The 16,759-nt window shown below is 38.0% G+C and overlaps 1 protein-coding gene across 3 annotated transcripts in view; it reads right to left on the reverse strand.

Annotated features, from left to right (window-relative positions):
* TMTC2 (transmembrane O-mannosyltransferase targeting cadherins 2) overlaps positions 1 to 16,759 on the reverse strand; it is a 481,539-nt gene that overhangs the window by 49,882 nt on the left and 414,898 nt on the right. For all 3 annotated transcript variants that reach the window (XM_032493821.1, XM_032493820.1, XM_006189277.3), the window contains exon 10: positions 8,383 to 8,497. In XM_032493821.1, the coding sequence (XP_032349712.1) occupies positions 8,383 to 8,497 (115 nt within the window). The remainder of the gene's footprint in view (positions 1 to 8,382; positions 8,498 to 16,759) is intronic.

Genomic DNA, 16,759 nt, shown 5'->3' on the forward strand with positions numbered 1-16,759 from the left:
AACTGCTATTATTAACCACATTTCAAACATGATTAAAATGAGGCTTGGAGATGTTGATTACTCCCCCAAGGTAATACAGCAGGTAAGTGATTGAGCTTGGAATCAAGTACTCTAACGCAAAATAGCTGAACAACAGGATATTTGTAAGAACCAGGATGTAGCAGAAGGACATGTAATACACTGTTCTGTGGCAGATGACTGTAACAATTCCTACATCAAATACTAAGCAAGGAATAAAGCATTCTTTTTGATTATTATTTTTTAAATGGTGATTTAGATGTCAGAAATGAGGTGTGAAAAGGGGCAAACAGGGAGAACACCTGCAATCACAGGTTTCACTTTCTGCCCAACCCCAGCTCCCAAGCTGACAGCCGGGAGCTTCACCTGACCCAGGTGAGCAGAGGACAGTTTTTAGAACAAACAGGGTGAAGTGGACTTCTGAGTTCTGTCCCATGTACTTCGCCCTCTCCCAGAAAGGGGGGGAAAGGGAGGAACTTAAGGGAAAGGCAAAGAAATAGGGAATGAGACAAAGCAAGAACTGTGTTTGGAGACTTACTTTCTTACCCCTATGATCTCCCATGTTTGGTGGGAGGGTGGTCACAGTTAGACAGAGGGAGGAACCATGAGTTTCTGACGAGTCCAAGTAGAAGACTTGGAAGGTGGGGAAAGGGGAAAGCTGTTGGCTCTGCCAAGAGATCCCCTAGGCCATATGGATGCAAGCTTGTGTTCTGGCCACAGCACACTTTACAAAGGCCAGGAATGAAATGGTGAGTAAGAAAAATTACTCTTACCAGCAAACAGCACTGGGTCCAGATGGGGAACTATCCTCATGTAACACGTCACCCTGAGAGTCGACATTACGTCCTGTATCTAGAGAATACAGATGTAATCACTATGCCAACAGTAGACTGATCAACTGGAGACCCATGGAGGCTCCTTGCTCACCATGAACTCCTGCCCACTGTGGACGCGGGGCCCTCTCCCTCTGCCGTGATCTGTGGCTCCTCAGAGCCAGCAAACACACAGAGCTAGTGAAAGCCTAGATAGTGTCTGTAGACTGGACTACGGAGCAAACCTTGAATTCTGAAGAAACTGCTGCATTAGGTTGTTTATATTCATGACGTCTTTAGATTCAGTTTTTCCACCATCAGTGAAAAGGTAGGCTCAGAGCGAAAACAAACAGTAACAAAAGTCACAAACAAATGTCCTCATTCGATTACTACAGAATTCCGTTTTTGCACACGGGACTACAAAACTTACATCTGTTAAAAAATATAGAAATACATTTCACACAGCTAATGCCTCTCTCTGGTATTATTTTATGACAAAAAAAGTATCTTTTGGAACACAGGGTTAGGGCTCAATACCCTTGTAAGAAAAGATGTATAAAAGAAATCTGGGAATCAATTACATTATAAAACAACAACTTAATATACCCTGTAAAATGTTTGAGGAGAATCTGATTAAAAGAATCATTGATGATTACCTACGTTTGTATGTATTCTGTGAGGATTATAAAAATTAAAGGTTGGCAAATTTAAAATCACTTCCTTGAAAAACTAAAAAATAAAAACTCAAGTAGCATTGAGAAGACTCCTTAAATATAATTATTAACAGTTGTCAATTGTCAATCTTGAATTAAAATTATTTAATATGGATAATGACCACTGTTCAACTCATACAAAAGATAATATTTTATTAAATAAAGTCTTGGTGATTATTTTCAAGGATAACTTATGAGCAGCATTTTTTTTTTCAAGAACTAGATCTATTTGTTCCTATATCATGAAAGTAGAGTGAACCAGTAGCAAAGATATCCTGGGTCCCTGCCAACTTGCTAAACTTACACTTAGCTGTAAGTTACTCAAAGCAGAGCTAAATTTTAATTCTAGTTGATAAACTGTACAGTAGCAACAGCAGTAGAACAGAAACAAACAAGAACATAAAAATGTAGAGAAAATCTTAAAATAGCAAAACCAGAGTCACATATATGTAAAAATAATGAAGCAGAAAAGGGCCTTATAATGAAACTCCTAGAATACACCATTTATGATCATCAAGCCTTCTTAAATAAAACTTTGTCAGGACATCATGACCTGTAGGCAACCGTTGCAACACTAAATATAAAGAACAGAGAGGCAGAGGAAACGGAGCAGTAACAGGAAAAGATTGCTGTTGGTTTAGTGTTAGAAAAATATTCCTTGAAGTTAGAAATTGCTTGATGCGCCCGTTAAGAGTTTGAGACCATTCTTTCATGGCCTCAAATCTTTCAGGGCTGCTAAGGACAGGTGAAGCTGATATCTAGAACGATTACTAATGTACTGGATATTGGTAATGTCAACTCTAACATTCCTCTATAGCAAATTACTTATGTTCAAGGTGAAATGCTTGGGTGGGGATAAGGGGTTGAGAGGGATGAGAAGGAAAGGCAAGACGGACCTTGCCTGCAGGGGTGGTCCAAGAACCAACATCATAAGCAACACCTGGGACTTGTTAGATGGGTAAAACCTCAGGCAGGCACCATCCAAACGCAAGAAATCAGAATATGCAGTTTCACAAGATCTCCGGGTGACTGACACATATATTCACGGCAGAGGGGCACTGGGTAGGGAAACGTCTACCTCCAACCTCATCTGCCACGCCCCTTTCCTTTAAAGACCTTATAACCCATGACTACCTAGTTGAAATAAGCCCCTCTTGACCAAAAGTTTGTGATAAACTACAATTTATAAGCAGAAAACCCAGTAATTTTTCAAGTGGTCTCTGGTAATCTGGAAGTGTCAAAGAAGCAAGCAAATGGCTTAAAGGGCCTTGGAAATGCATCTATCTCCAATGTCCAACCTGTATATGTGTGCGTGTGCGTGTGTGTGTGTGTGTGTGTGTGTGTGTTTTCACAATCTGCGCCGAGAAAATAGAATGATTTTGATCCTTTATCGCTTAAAAACTTGAATTTTATGTCACTTTCAGTGAAATTATTTGAGAATGAAAATTGAAAGGTAATTCTTTCTCATATATTCACTCTACTCTCTAGAAGCTAGAGAAACCATGGGAACCAGTTGGTAGAGTGCAATTTTGCTTTCTTTACTTTAGGAAGCAGTGACGATGTGGGCCCTTACACCTGGAAAAAAGGTAACTGCACGCTTATCTCAGCAGTGTGTCCTTCTTCAGACAACATACTATGATGGTATTTCTAAAATCTTAATATCCCTTTGGGAGTACAGACTTAAATTTCTCTCTCCTATGGCTATAAATCTACTTTCTAAAATTAACTATAAAGGGATAATTTAATAACTTTGGAAAGATCTTACTATGTAAGGCTTACACATTTGATGACCTATTATTCTCTATAAATCCTGTTTCCATTAATAAACTGAGGAATCACAGCTTCTAGGTAATCCCCCAGTTACAAAGATATGAGGGAGCCAAAGAGACACAGTGAAAACAGTATTATACTTGGTCAGAATACACTAAGTTTAAATTTCAGCTTTGCCAACTGTGGGAAATAGCAATCTTCTTTGACCTTCAGTCTCTTCTTCATCTGTAAAACGGGACTAGTGGTGTCTATTTCACATATATGCAATTATAACTAAGAGGGTGACATATAAAATAAAAAATATGGTGCCAGGCAGATAGGAGATACTCCAATAAATGCTACTTTTGTTCCTTCATTACCCTGTAAGTGGATTAAAAACAAAAACAAAAACAACTTTCCACCACAGCCCATGAAAACTGTGAATAAGTTAAGTCTGTTTTAGTGCCTCTAGACTTCCTCTCAGGTGTAAAATACCTTCCTGCACTTTCTAGCTTCCCCAGTTCTGGGAGAACATTGAATAAACCCATTCATACTTCTAACAGAATAACTGATTCAGTGATTTCCTTTCCCAACTCTATAGACATACCTCTACTTAGTTTTAGTATTTTAAAATCTTTTGATATTTTCCTTTGATGATAACCAATCTGCTTTTTTTTTTTTTTATGCTCTCATCTGGAAACATTCAGTACTTTTTCCATTTTATTTTAAGTACTAAAAGTGTCAACACGTGTGGTCAACATTCATTATGTGAAGCCATTCAACATCTGTGATCACCCTCCCTGGAAATATATTTGGTAATTGGCCATAATGTGGGTCCTGTCTTCCTGAACCAGGCAGAAACCAGAAATTCCCTCATCTTCCAACTTTCTTTCAGCCAAGGTATCAGCACATGACCCAGATTCCACCAATCACAGGCAACCTCAAAAGACTCAAAGTCAGATGAAAGCATCATGGGGAGACAGCTGCACCCAGAAGAATCATCTTCTAATGAACATGGTGCTTGCTCTACTTGGTTCCTCGTGGGTGGTGGTGGGAGAGCTCCAGACTGGAAAAGCTGCTAAGCCTCAAGGAAAGCCTGGTGGTTAGGCATTATTTCTGGCTGTGTAGAGTGCTCTCGAGCCTGTGGGAGAGTCTGGGGGCTATAGAAGATTCTACAGCAAATCCTGTTTCTGCTTAAACTGCTAAGAGTGGATGCTTTTGTTTGCAAGTAAAAACCGTGACCCATACAAGTAGACAATTTTAGGAGCAGATTTATTTTCATTAATTTTGCTTTCAATATGATGATTAAAGACCTTCATCTTATCTTGGAAATTTTCTCTATTTATTGATGATTGCTTATCTGCTCCATGTTCTCCTTCAGAAATTTTCTATTTACATTAACTTTATACAACTAAACAAATGAAATTATATATGTATATATGCTGTATATAACTACATACCCATATATACAGCTTACAATTATACACATATTTATATATACACAGACAAAAGTATATATCACATATTACATAAACACTACATATATACTATACATGTGTATATATTTAACTGTATATATACAACTATAGTTGTATATACTACATATAATTGTACAAACATACGTATATGAGTATATATACACTATTATCAATCTATCCTCAATCTTTCATCCTTTCAGTTATCATTTTCATGTTTTTAGTATTCTCCATTAAGTTCTAAGAAAATATATATAACCTAAATTATCAACCTAGTAATTTTACATTGCCTTCACTGTACTTATTAACTCAGAAAGTCTATTAATTGCTTAGTAATATTTTGTGTTATATATAGCTCCTCTTTCCAATCTATTTTATTTTCACAGATATACTCTGTATCAGTTAGGTCAGGTTAGGGTACCCTGTGATAATAAACACATCCTAAATCTCAGTGAATTAAGACAAAATTTATTTTGCACTCAGTCAGCCTGTCCAGTGTAGGGGAGAGGGGAGGTTTGTCTCTCTTTGCTTATTTCAGCATCTATTTCCACAATTTCCAAGTCAGAAAAAGGGAAAAGCACTGACTTTTACAGTTTTGGCTCAGAAGTGACATACATCACATTCACACACAATGACCCCAATAAGACCTACGAAGTTCTTCAACTTGGAAGAAGGCAGGAAAGTGCAATCCTATTATGCCTTCCAAAGGTGAAAGGCCAAATATATTTGGTGAATAGCATCAGTATTTCCTTATCACACAGTGTTCTTGACAATCACTGTGACAACAGGAATTAGAAATGTTTTAACTCCAGACAGAAAAGATCTTTATCCATGATTGGGAATTAAATGGGTCTGTTAGAAATTTCTGAAACTTCAAGCCTCTTGAAGGTTCCAATAAGATAAAGATTTTGCTCCTTGATGGCCTCTTCCAAGTAGGATGACTTTTTTTTTTTTTCCGGCATTTGTGATAAAAAGGTTTTTTTCCTCATTAATAGATTCTTTGGGTCATTTCATTGAGAAATAGTCAAGGAAAGAGAAGTTAAATAAGTGTGCTTCAAACCCTATCTTGAACTGTAACATTTTCTAAATCGCTGATTTTGGATGTTAGGTCAATCATGAATCTGGCTAACCAAGACACAACCAGGGAGACATCTGCCCTCTCTCACACCCAACTGATGACCAAACCTTGCCAATACTGTCTCCTCTGAATATCTTAGAAAAGAACACAGCTCTTGAAGAAAATATTAATACCAACTCAGTTTAGAACAATTTGGCATCCCCAGGGTGCCATGTTAGATGTAACATTGAATAAGCAAAATCTTGGCAGCTAACCATTCTGATAAGGCTGTATTCAAGGGAAAAACTAATAACCTTTCTTATTCTTTTCAGCAAAGTCCAAAATGCTCTTGATTAATAAAGAAAGACGCTGGGGTTCAGCTTGCACAGTAAGCATTCAAGAAATACTTGAATTTGTCAGAGATGAAAAAATAAGTAAAAACATTCATAGGGACTGCCACCGAGTTGAACATGATATGGCCAGGCTGCTGTGGTCATACTTGCAATCAATATAGGAAGGCACTGACTGAATGTAAGTTAATGAGGAATGCAGACTGCAGAAAGCTAGAGAAGGTTTTGAAAAAGAAATCCTAAAGATTTCCACATTGCCAACGTATAACAAAAACTTTCCGCTGGTTTCTAGCACTATGGTAACTAAGGTAAAGTTACCAACGATAAATTTAACAAGGACATTTTTTAAAATGTTCTTATAACGTGTTTCCACTGGTAGACCTTGAATTTCAGCTACTGATATACTAGGTAGCAAAACGCCTTGCTGATGAAAGTATCTATTATGATTAAGATGAATTAGCTTGTAGAAACTTGTGCGTTCTCATCCTTGCAAATGTTTTGTTGTGATTAAAAGCACAGTATTTTATTCATGAAGAACACAAAAGTCCTCTTTCCAATAACAGCACCTAACCTTGTCATGTAAAATTACAGTGTCTTTTGAAAATTATCCTCCCATTGAAGGTTCTTGCAAACTGGCTACAGTTTATTTTAAAAATGTATCAACAACAAATTGAACCCTGATTTCTCCTTGTAGATATCTGCACTAATATGGAGTGAGGGTATGCAACTGAAACCTCACAGTACATGCTTTCCACTCAAATAAATTTTGAATTTTTTATTTAAAACTTACTAAAAGCCAAGGAGGAAACCACTAAAATACAGTTATAACAATAATCTCAAATTATAAATCCAAGGTAATCTATAAAACCTGCTTTAACTATTGGTTCCTGGGGAAGATGGGTAGGTAGAAGGCTGTGGTTATAAAAGGACAAGAGGTATGCTTGTGGTGATGGAAATCGTCTGCATTTTGACTGGAGTGATGGATACATAAAACAATACATGTGATAAAAGTGCACACAAGTAAATACACACAGATAGAAAGATACACAGGGGTACAAGTAAAACTGGGGAAACCCAATAAAACCAGTAGGTGGACTGCATCAATGTCAATTTCTTGGTTTTGAGACTGACCATATGGTAGTTTTATAAGATACTACCATTGGGGAAACTGGATAAATGGTTATAGGAACTTTTCTGTGTTATTTCTTAACTGCATGCAAATCTACAATGATCTCAAAAAAAAATTTTTTTTAATGTTCCTCTACTTTTCTCAAAAGTCCATGTTTTAAAACCATCTAAATGTGGACCAACTCCTCTGTTATTTTCCGTCTAATGTAAGAGTAATCTACGTAATTAGAAACTTGTCCCTAGAAACCAGGCTCAGAGCTCATAGTGTGAACATCACCTAATGAAGCATGTAAGTGGAGATTTAACAAAGTGAAATCCAGACGAGAGTGTGTGAAAAGGGGTATATGTATGGCTAATAGAACGAATAATACTTTTTAAACAACTGTTTAAAACATTTGAGTTTCTTAAAACATTCTTCTTTAAACACATTGACTTTCATTTTATAGTCACAAAATAATTGTTGATCTGCCTTTTAATCGTTTTGCCATTACTGTAATTAGCTTTCAAAATAATCTTTCTGAAAACATAAGCACTAATGGTCTAAAAACATATTGTTTCAATATATAGCAGCAGTGCCAATTATAGGGCCATTCTGAGAATTTCATAGGCCTTAAGTATATTTGTATTTTATAATCAGCTCCACTACCAAGCATAATAAAATGTATCCACATGCCCTAGTCAATATAATTAATATAAAATCACATATACTGAGATGCAGTTGACTAACTGACATAATATTTAGCTTTGGAGACACTGAACTAGATAGATACTAATTTCAATTTTGCAATTTTCTTTTTGTGTTTTAAGGCCAATAATTTTTGAAGGAAAGGGGAAAGGGACCCTAATAATTTTCAGAGAGTCCTAAAAGCTCATATATCCCATGTGCTGTGCACATAAACAATAATGAATTAAACAGACCTAATTTTAACACGGTTAAGTAGCATAATTCTCTTAATTCTCTTTCAAAATGTGCAATAAGGTGGTACGGTACAGAAATTAATATAATTAATTTAATTCTATTAGTTTTATATAATTAAAGCTATAGTGTGGGTCTTTTAAGGTACAGTGGCAAAAGCTAACCTGAGCATGTGGGCAGCATTGAAGACCACATCAAACTCTGTGCTGTCCAGTTCAGCTGCTTTTTTTGCCATCTCGGCTGCTTCTATGAGGCGAGCTTCTTCCAGAAGAAACTGACCTGCAAAGTAGGAAGTCAAGTGAGTTTAAACTTGGAATAATAATCCTGTGAAACAATTAAAGCTGCTATAAGCGAAAAGTTTAAGTACAGTGGGAAGGGTGATATAAAGCAAAGATTTATGCGTGCCCGACATCTGTGTGCTTATTATTCAGTCACATTTTATATGCTTTTTCCTTCATTGCAGGACATCCCATTGTACCCAGTGTGGTACATTAACAACATTTTTTTTCCTTACAAATCCTCCATAGACTACTGAGGCAAGAAATAAAATGAACAAATTTAGGGATATATTACAAATATGAACATTTTAAAAATACATACATAAAAAAGACTGCTGGGAAGATTATGTTTTCTGATGGTCAAAGTGTTTGCAGTTGAAGGCACTATATTAGCTCCACTGCTAAATCTACAGCCTGGGTGTAACTTATTTCAATAAGCCACCAATCAACTGGTTTAAACATCATTTGTTGCACCTATAAAGTTGTCACTACAATAATCATATGTTGTACCACTAGTATAAAATTTAATTATTAGCTTTAAGCCTCTGAGATCCTAAGATGATAGATGCTTTGTAGGAAAAAAAAAGATACATTACAAGATACATTTGATTTTAATTACTGGTCCTTTAAAACAGCTTCTGTCTCTGATGCATATGCACAAACAGGGCTATCTCTACTGATTAATGTAACTGATTTAAGTTACATTAAAATTGTTAAAAGAACAAAAAAAGGTTGGTTTAGCATTACCTTAATTAGGTCGACTAATAAACATGGAAGAAATACTGACAAACTCAGATTTTTGAGATTACTTTCACGTTAGTTTTGCAAGGTTAGGATTATTGTGCATAGAATCACATAATTCTTTAAAACTGTACCTCGAGAATTGTTATATGATACTATTCCAGAATCATACTGTAAATTCAAAGAAAACAACATAAAAGTTGGGCCCAATTTTAAGGCTGTAAGTAAACAGAGAGAACAGGCTGCTTTTTTATAGCTGGGGATTTATTAACAGCAAAAGTAATGATGTTAAGCCTTATCTGATACAGATACTAAAATGAAAATCTAATCAACAGATGACAGAGATACACAGAAACCATTCGCACAGCTGACAGGCTTCAGTTATTTTCTAAAAGAGATACTGGGGATTGAACCCAGGACCTCGTGCATGCTAAGGACACACTCTACCACTGAGCTATGCCCTCCCCACTTACAGTTGTTTTCTATTTATTATTTCTTTTTGCTCTGAGATTCCTGTTTGCTTAAAGTTTAAGACTTAAACTGTATGGAAAATAGTTATAAAAATGATTTGCAAATCCCAAGCTACACATGGAAACAGAAAAACTTTAAGACTGGTAAGTCCTCCCGCCCCATGCCTGTTAGAAGAGCCCACTGTTTACGGTTAATCTAATAAATTTACCAATTGTCTTCTGACCTCAAGGACCAGTTCTTGCGATACAAGGGGAAATTTTCCATTTTAAGGATTTACAGTAAACCGCAGCCACTGCTTCTACCTCGGCATTTCTAAACTTCAGTTGGGAAAGAGTGGTAAGTAAAGACAGACCTGGGATTCTCATCCTATTTTTTAAAAGGAAGAGACACAAGTTTTCAGACCTAGGAGTTGGAGATCCTTCAGTTATTTCTATAAAAAGTTTTGTATTACTTTCTTAGTTTGTCACCTAACATTTGGTGCCTTTCTCATCTCCCAAAACAAGCATAATTGTTGGGTCAAAAAATAATTAAGAAAACAGTTGTAAGCAGTTGTGTTTATAAGTAGAAAAATGTATTACTTATGAAATTCATGTAGAGGTTAACTTACAAACATGTTGATATGAAATTCAACTTAAAGTATATGTGGTTTTAAAAAAGTAAAGTAAAAATCAGATATTCTGTGGCATACTGAATAATTAATATCTCCTCATCTATATCTTAGTAAAGGACCCTAGGCTAACCTCATTTTTCAGTTAGTTATGTTTATTAGAGATTAAAAAAATTAAAAGAATATTAATTGCTACCTGTTTTCAAGGCATATATATCTAATTAAATGCATTCATAAATATATTAATTAGTCATGTGATATTTAAACAAAGAATAACAGAGGAATTTATTGTTCTTTTTCATTTTCAGACAGCTATTCATTCTAAAATATATTCTGTATTAATAGTTAGGAAAATGCAACAATGAATGGAATAATTAAGGTTATTTTCTTAAAATTCATTACTCCAGATGGTAGAGGGAAAAGGAGATATATTAGCTCTGGTTAAAAAAAAAAAAAAAGAAAAGAAAAAGAGGAATGATGTCTATACTGTCCATACATAAACAGAGAGGGGCAGTGACAAGAAGTCTATGTGAAGAAGACAGTGATATTCAGTGGCTAACAGGACAGTTTACATGCAAGTTTCAGGGCAGAGCCTTTCAAGTTTTGTTAATGCTGAACACTTCTCTGATGCTCATCAATAAAAATTCATTAGCTAGCTGTGTAAAATCAAATATACAATTTTTAAAGTATTTCCTTATGCCACAGAACATACACTTTGTAGCAGCTTCCAAGATCTCAGAGCTACATTTAAAACAGTAGAATTCATTTAACTGTATTAACACTCAGAAAAAAAAAAAAACAAAAACAGTTACACAACACATTAGTAAGGTATTTGCCTAATTCCCACCATTTTGTTCTCGACGGGGCCACATATCTCAGTAGTCCAGCGTTAGCGTTCTGCTCTGATAAAGGTATAAAACATTATGGAGTGTGAATCATTTGGGATCTTTTTTTCTAACTGAATTTGAAAATCTGAACCAAAGGTGAAAGTAAATGATCATTCTGCTATGTTATACAATAATTGTTTGTTGCAAGAGTCCACGATTGATGGAAAATAGTCACAAGGATTTCAAACACACAGAATCAGCATAAACAAGGAAACAAAGACATACTAGGTTTCTTCTAAATAATTATCTGAAAGAGCCTACACTGGTATGTTATCAGGGGACTAACAGGAAACACAATTTGCCCTTTCTCCTCAAAGACTTCACCTCAGATCACTCCTCTGCCCCCAGCTTCTTCTGTTATTGCTCCCACTGGACCCTGGCTCTAGACTCTGAACTACTTCCACTTACCTTAGTCCCTTAATCTGATGTTTCACAACCTTATTTGTCCTGAACTCTCATTCTCTAAGGTTTCTCTGCCGTGCCCTACCCCAGCCTCCAGTCCGGTCTTGCCTATCTATTGCAATAGGATACCTTTCATTTTTATTCCCTAAAACATGTCCTCCTTGGTGAATCCTTCTTTGACCATTTTCCAAGTGTTAGAACTACTTATGATGTAAGTTCACTGTAACATAACTTACCAGCTAAACTAGAGCACTTAAAAGAGTGAAAGGGAGTGGTATTATTAATTGTGCTGGAACAAGGGGGGATAAACCAGAATTGTCCCAGTATGGCTGCTCCACTTACAGCCTATGTGCTAGGGCTGTGGATCTCGGTCCTCCCATCTTGGTTGCTCCTCTAAAGTGAACTGTTTTACACAATAAGGCACTGATTTATTGTTAGGAGAAATGATCAATACTAGCAAGTGAGACAGAGGTGCTCTCCATCAAAGAACATAAAGTCGTGCCCAACAAGACTGAGCCAGGTCCTGAAGCCAGGTGGGTAGGAGCTGCTATGGGGGTTCCGGGGGTAGGGGGGCAGACTACAAGTTGCAGCCAGGACACCACAGGGACTGAAGGGCGTTAGAAAAGAAAAGCAAGAAAACTTGAGGAGGGCAGGCATTCTGGGGAGTCTACCGGCATTGGTGGTTTCTGTAAAGCCTGAAAGGTTGCCCACTTCAGTGGTTCTCCAGCTTTAGTGCACATAGAATCTCCCGGAGGACTTGATAAATAAAACAGGGAGCAAGGCCCCATGCCCAGAGTTTCAGATGTAGCAGGTCTGGGTCACAGCCTGCAATCTGCACTTTTAACAAGTTCCCAGATGATGCTGATGCTGTCAGTCCAGTGCCCACAGCTGGGGAACCAGGTGTCTTATGGGAACAGGAAAGGTGTTTTGTACCATACTCTGGACTCCATGTCTGGCATTAGCTACCAGTTAGACAGAGTTCTTCTGCTAGTCACCTGCATGTGGCATCCTCTTCCTCATATTATGGGCATAATGACCAGGTTCCACATACATGTGGAGCTAGAAATATACATGTGTATGAATCAGATATCCTCATTACATATACCTTTACCCTTTTAAACTCAAAATAAGGAGATTGCAGAGTTTTATCCCACATTTGTGGAATGACCTCTGAGAAATCATTTCTCTTTTCTACAGTACAGATAAACACATTCTTGGGTTTGATAATTGAGTAGAATTTCAAATAAAGAAACCACAAAAATTTAAGTAAAATACATCTTGTTCTCCTGGGTGCATCGTGTGACCACACAGTATCATTATTTCTTTGGTTTGTAATTTGTCTTACCCAAGTTAATTATCATCATTTAATTTGTCTCCAATCAAAGGGATGAAAAAAAACAAGATGAGAAGTTGTCAAGAACAACAACAATGAAAAGACATTCAAACAGGGAAAAATAGAAAAGGATATAAAAAGAAAAAGCATTCGCTAGAGGGCCAGGTATGAAGAGTATCAATCTCCCCCCAGGGCTAAAATGGGAAAAGAGAAAAAGCCATCAACAGTTCTGGGCTCAACTGTTTTGGCATTAAAAGAGGTCTCCCATTTCCTCTCTGGACAAGTCTCTAACTGAACAATTCAAATCACTTGGTAGATTTTTACCAACATAGCAATATGACAATCCTATGAAGATCAATATTTCATTAATTCCTGGATTTAAATAGCTGTGTGAAAAGTAGAAATCCATAAAATTATAAAGCTGGCCCTAAGCCATAGGCTCAAATTCTGCTTTGGAAAAGTTCTGCATAGAAATTCCCTAGATGAGTTGGGACTATCATTTCTTACTAAAAAAAAAATATGAAACATTGACTGGTATGATCAATGCAACTAAAGTCAGGAGCTAAAACAATCTGCAATCAACGCTGTGATGATCCAATTCTCTTCAGGAAAAATCATTCATACATAGCTTTAAAAAATGTTCGAAGAAAATGAAAAATCTTATTTATAAAATAACAGCTAGAACATAGCATTTGCATGAAAAGAGCTCCCCTTGGGAGACGACATCAGATCATCAAAATGTATCCAGAACCGTCTTTTACTGATACCACCTTATCTCAAGCCATCATACCTCCCCACAACCCCAGATCACAGCAATCACTTCCTAACTGGTCTCCACGCTTCTGCCCTGGTTCTACAGGGTATTCTCAACACAGCAGTCAGAGAGGTTCTGTCAGATCCTGCCCCTCTCCAGTTGGCTCAGGGAAAGTGAAAGTCATTAACACTGGACTACACTGCCCCATAGGACCAGCATAGAGTTCTCCCTTGACCCTCCTACATCAGTCCTCTGACCTCGTCTCGTCTCTGACTGTTCTCCCTCTTGGCCATGTACACAATCTATATTAGCCTCTTCCTGTTCGTCTAACGCATCAGAGGAATAAACACCCCTGCCTCAGAGTCTCTGCCATTCCCTCCGCCTGGAAGGTATCACAGTAGCTCACTCCCTTACTTCCTGGCACACTATGGGGATTTAACAAACACATGTTCAATGACAGGGCTGAGTTAACTTACTACATCTACCTATGTGGCTAATTGCTTCATCTTCCAGAGCAAGCTAGAACCTGGCCAGCATAGATCACCAGGCACTTTTCTATTCATGGCAGAGCTGCAGTGGATCGTCACACATGTTGGGCACTGCGCAATCCCCAAGGACACCATTCACAATGAAGTCTCTGTGACTGTGCCTCTTGGACTTAAGTAACATGGTGGCCCAGGTCTTAGAGGTCTGAATTTCCCTTGGTATACAACAAATAATCCAGATATCAACAATACCTTCAGAGATCTTAATTCCAGAACAGTTCAAACTATGCAAGGTGGCTAAAATGTATTATATTCCTTTGTACTGTGCAATCAATTCAATAGTCTGGGAAAAGAAGAAACTAGTTAATGTATCCAATCCAAGATACATATATATTTTGCCTTGTATACACAAGGTATAGTGATACTCACTATGGGGGATACAAAGATGAATTCAACCTTTATCCTTGAGCAGTTCCTATTTAGCAGAGGAAAGATATCGTGGGGATCATTTAACCAATGGATACAAGCTTGAGAAGGGAGGCGTGCAAAGTATCACAAGCTAAGTGCATCACTTCTGTATGGAGGTGAATTGTCTGGTTTTGTTCAACTTATAATTAAATTTAAATATCCATAGAGTAAAGGGTACAAGTAATTGTTATCACAGTAATGTTTACAAAAACGGCTATGGTCATTTAATGAGAAGCCAGACCAAGAAAAAGGAGTTCACCAGCATCCAGAAGCAATTATCTGTACCTGAGGGCTCTTTCCAAAGATTCAGATGACTGGAACAGGGACAAAGCCCCAGTGGAAGTATTTGGGCTGACTGGTTTTGGTGACATCTAATGGTAACGGGAAAAGTGGGTGAAGTGGAACTGAGGTGAGTCCTTCATAGGCTGTTGCTTTCTTTATTTTAATGGAAGTATAGTCAATTTACAACGTTGTGTCAATTTCTGGTACACAGCATAATGTTTCACTCAGACATATACATACATATGTTCCTTTTCATTCTCTTTTTCATTAAACATTACTATAAGATATTAAATATAGTTCCCTGTGCTACACACTAGAAACTTGTTTATCTGTTTTATATATAGTAGTATCTGCAAATCCCAAACCCCCAATTTATCCCTTCCCACCCTTTTTCCCCCTGGTAACCATAAGTTGATTTTGCATATGAGACTTCTTTTTTATATTATTATTGAACTGTAGTCAGGTTACAGTGTTGTGTCAGCAGTCTGTTTACTATGTTGTGTCCGTCTTCATGGGCTGTTTCTATGGGCTGTGATGCTCCCTGGGAAGACAGGGTGGGCTATACCCAATGGGCAGGATTTAGACTAGCTGTTGGAGAGAGATTCTCCTGTAGAGAGGCTACTTGTTCTTACATGCTTACTACGTCTGCGAGAAATAACGTTATGGAGGGGACTCTGCCCTTTTGCTTCTCTGAAGGGAGGCTTACGGAATGTCTGAGGGGGGTATGTTCTCACGTTTCAAGCCAATCTCTCTCCCGTTCCCTTCTATTAGTTTCGCTGCTTTATGTGTTTGTGTTTTGGCAGCCTGAGTTAAGAAAAGCTCTGGTTTACCGAGACAGACCCAGTGTGATAAATGTGCTGCAGTTACTGGCTAAGAAAACAGGTGGGCCGGGGAAGCAAGGCAAGTACACCCAGGAGGTCAATTAGACCGCCCACTTTGAGGCTGGAAGGCCTGGATCTGTCCTTAAGTGAATATGAGACCAAGAATTTTCCTGAATTGGACAGATGGCACGAAAGGTGTCTAGTGCAAAGGAGATCAGAGGAGCAGCAGGCCAGGGCTCCGCGCTCGGCCAGAAGGGAGGTCGGGAAGACTGGCATTGCTTTATTGCACTGATTTCTCTCCTGACTCTTTTCAGAAGGATCTGAGATGCCAGAAAAACACTGAGAGAGTTAAAAAACTATCAGATGGGGATTGGGAATTGGGGGGGGGGGAGAAGGAGCAGAAGAGGGGAGACTAGGGAGGAGCTGAAGAGAAGACATGGGAGAGAGGGGAGGAGTGGGGGAAGAAGGGTCAGGGAGAGGGCAGGAACCCAATCCCATTATAGGTTTAAGTAATACAGAGAGTCAGTAGGAATCAAGTGTGCTTCGTCACAGATAATCCATTCCTGTGAAGACTTCAATCTGAGTTTCATCACCTGAAGATGAAAGGAAAGACATAACTAGAAGATGGGTACCACCTCACCAAAGGCAGAGGTAAGTAGCCTCATTTTGTTCTAGGATACTGTACAACCTGAGACAAGGGAGCTGGAAGGGAAGAGATGAGGCAGACAGAGGACTCAAACGCAGGTGCTGAAGTCACTAGAAAAGAATCTGCCTCTGAGACTAAGTTATGTGGGTGGTAACGAGAATGGGGAGGGGTGGTCAACGAGCTTACATCCTCCTCCTAAAAAGTGCTCAGAGTCTTCTCATCGTGCTCCCCACCATCTTCATGGACTTTTCAAGCGTCCATGGGGATACAGAGGAGCTAATGGCAGAATACACAAACTTTGGGAACAACTGTTTTAATTACTTCTTCTTATAAGCTGTGATTCCCTTTCTCTCTGGTCTGTCTGCA

Source organism: Camelus ferus, chromosome 12 (assembly GCF_009834535.1).
Source record: "Camelus ferus isolate YT-003-E chromosome 12, BCGSAC_Cfer_1.0, whole genome shotgun sequence".
Lineage (NCBI taxonomy): Eukaryota > Metazoa > Chordata > Mammalia > Artiodactyla > Camelidae > Camelus > Camelus ferus.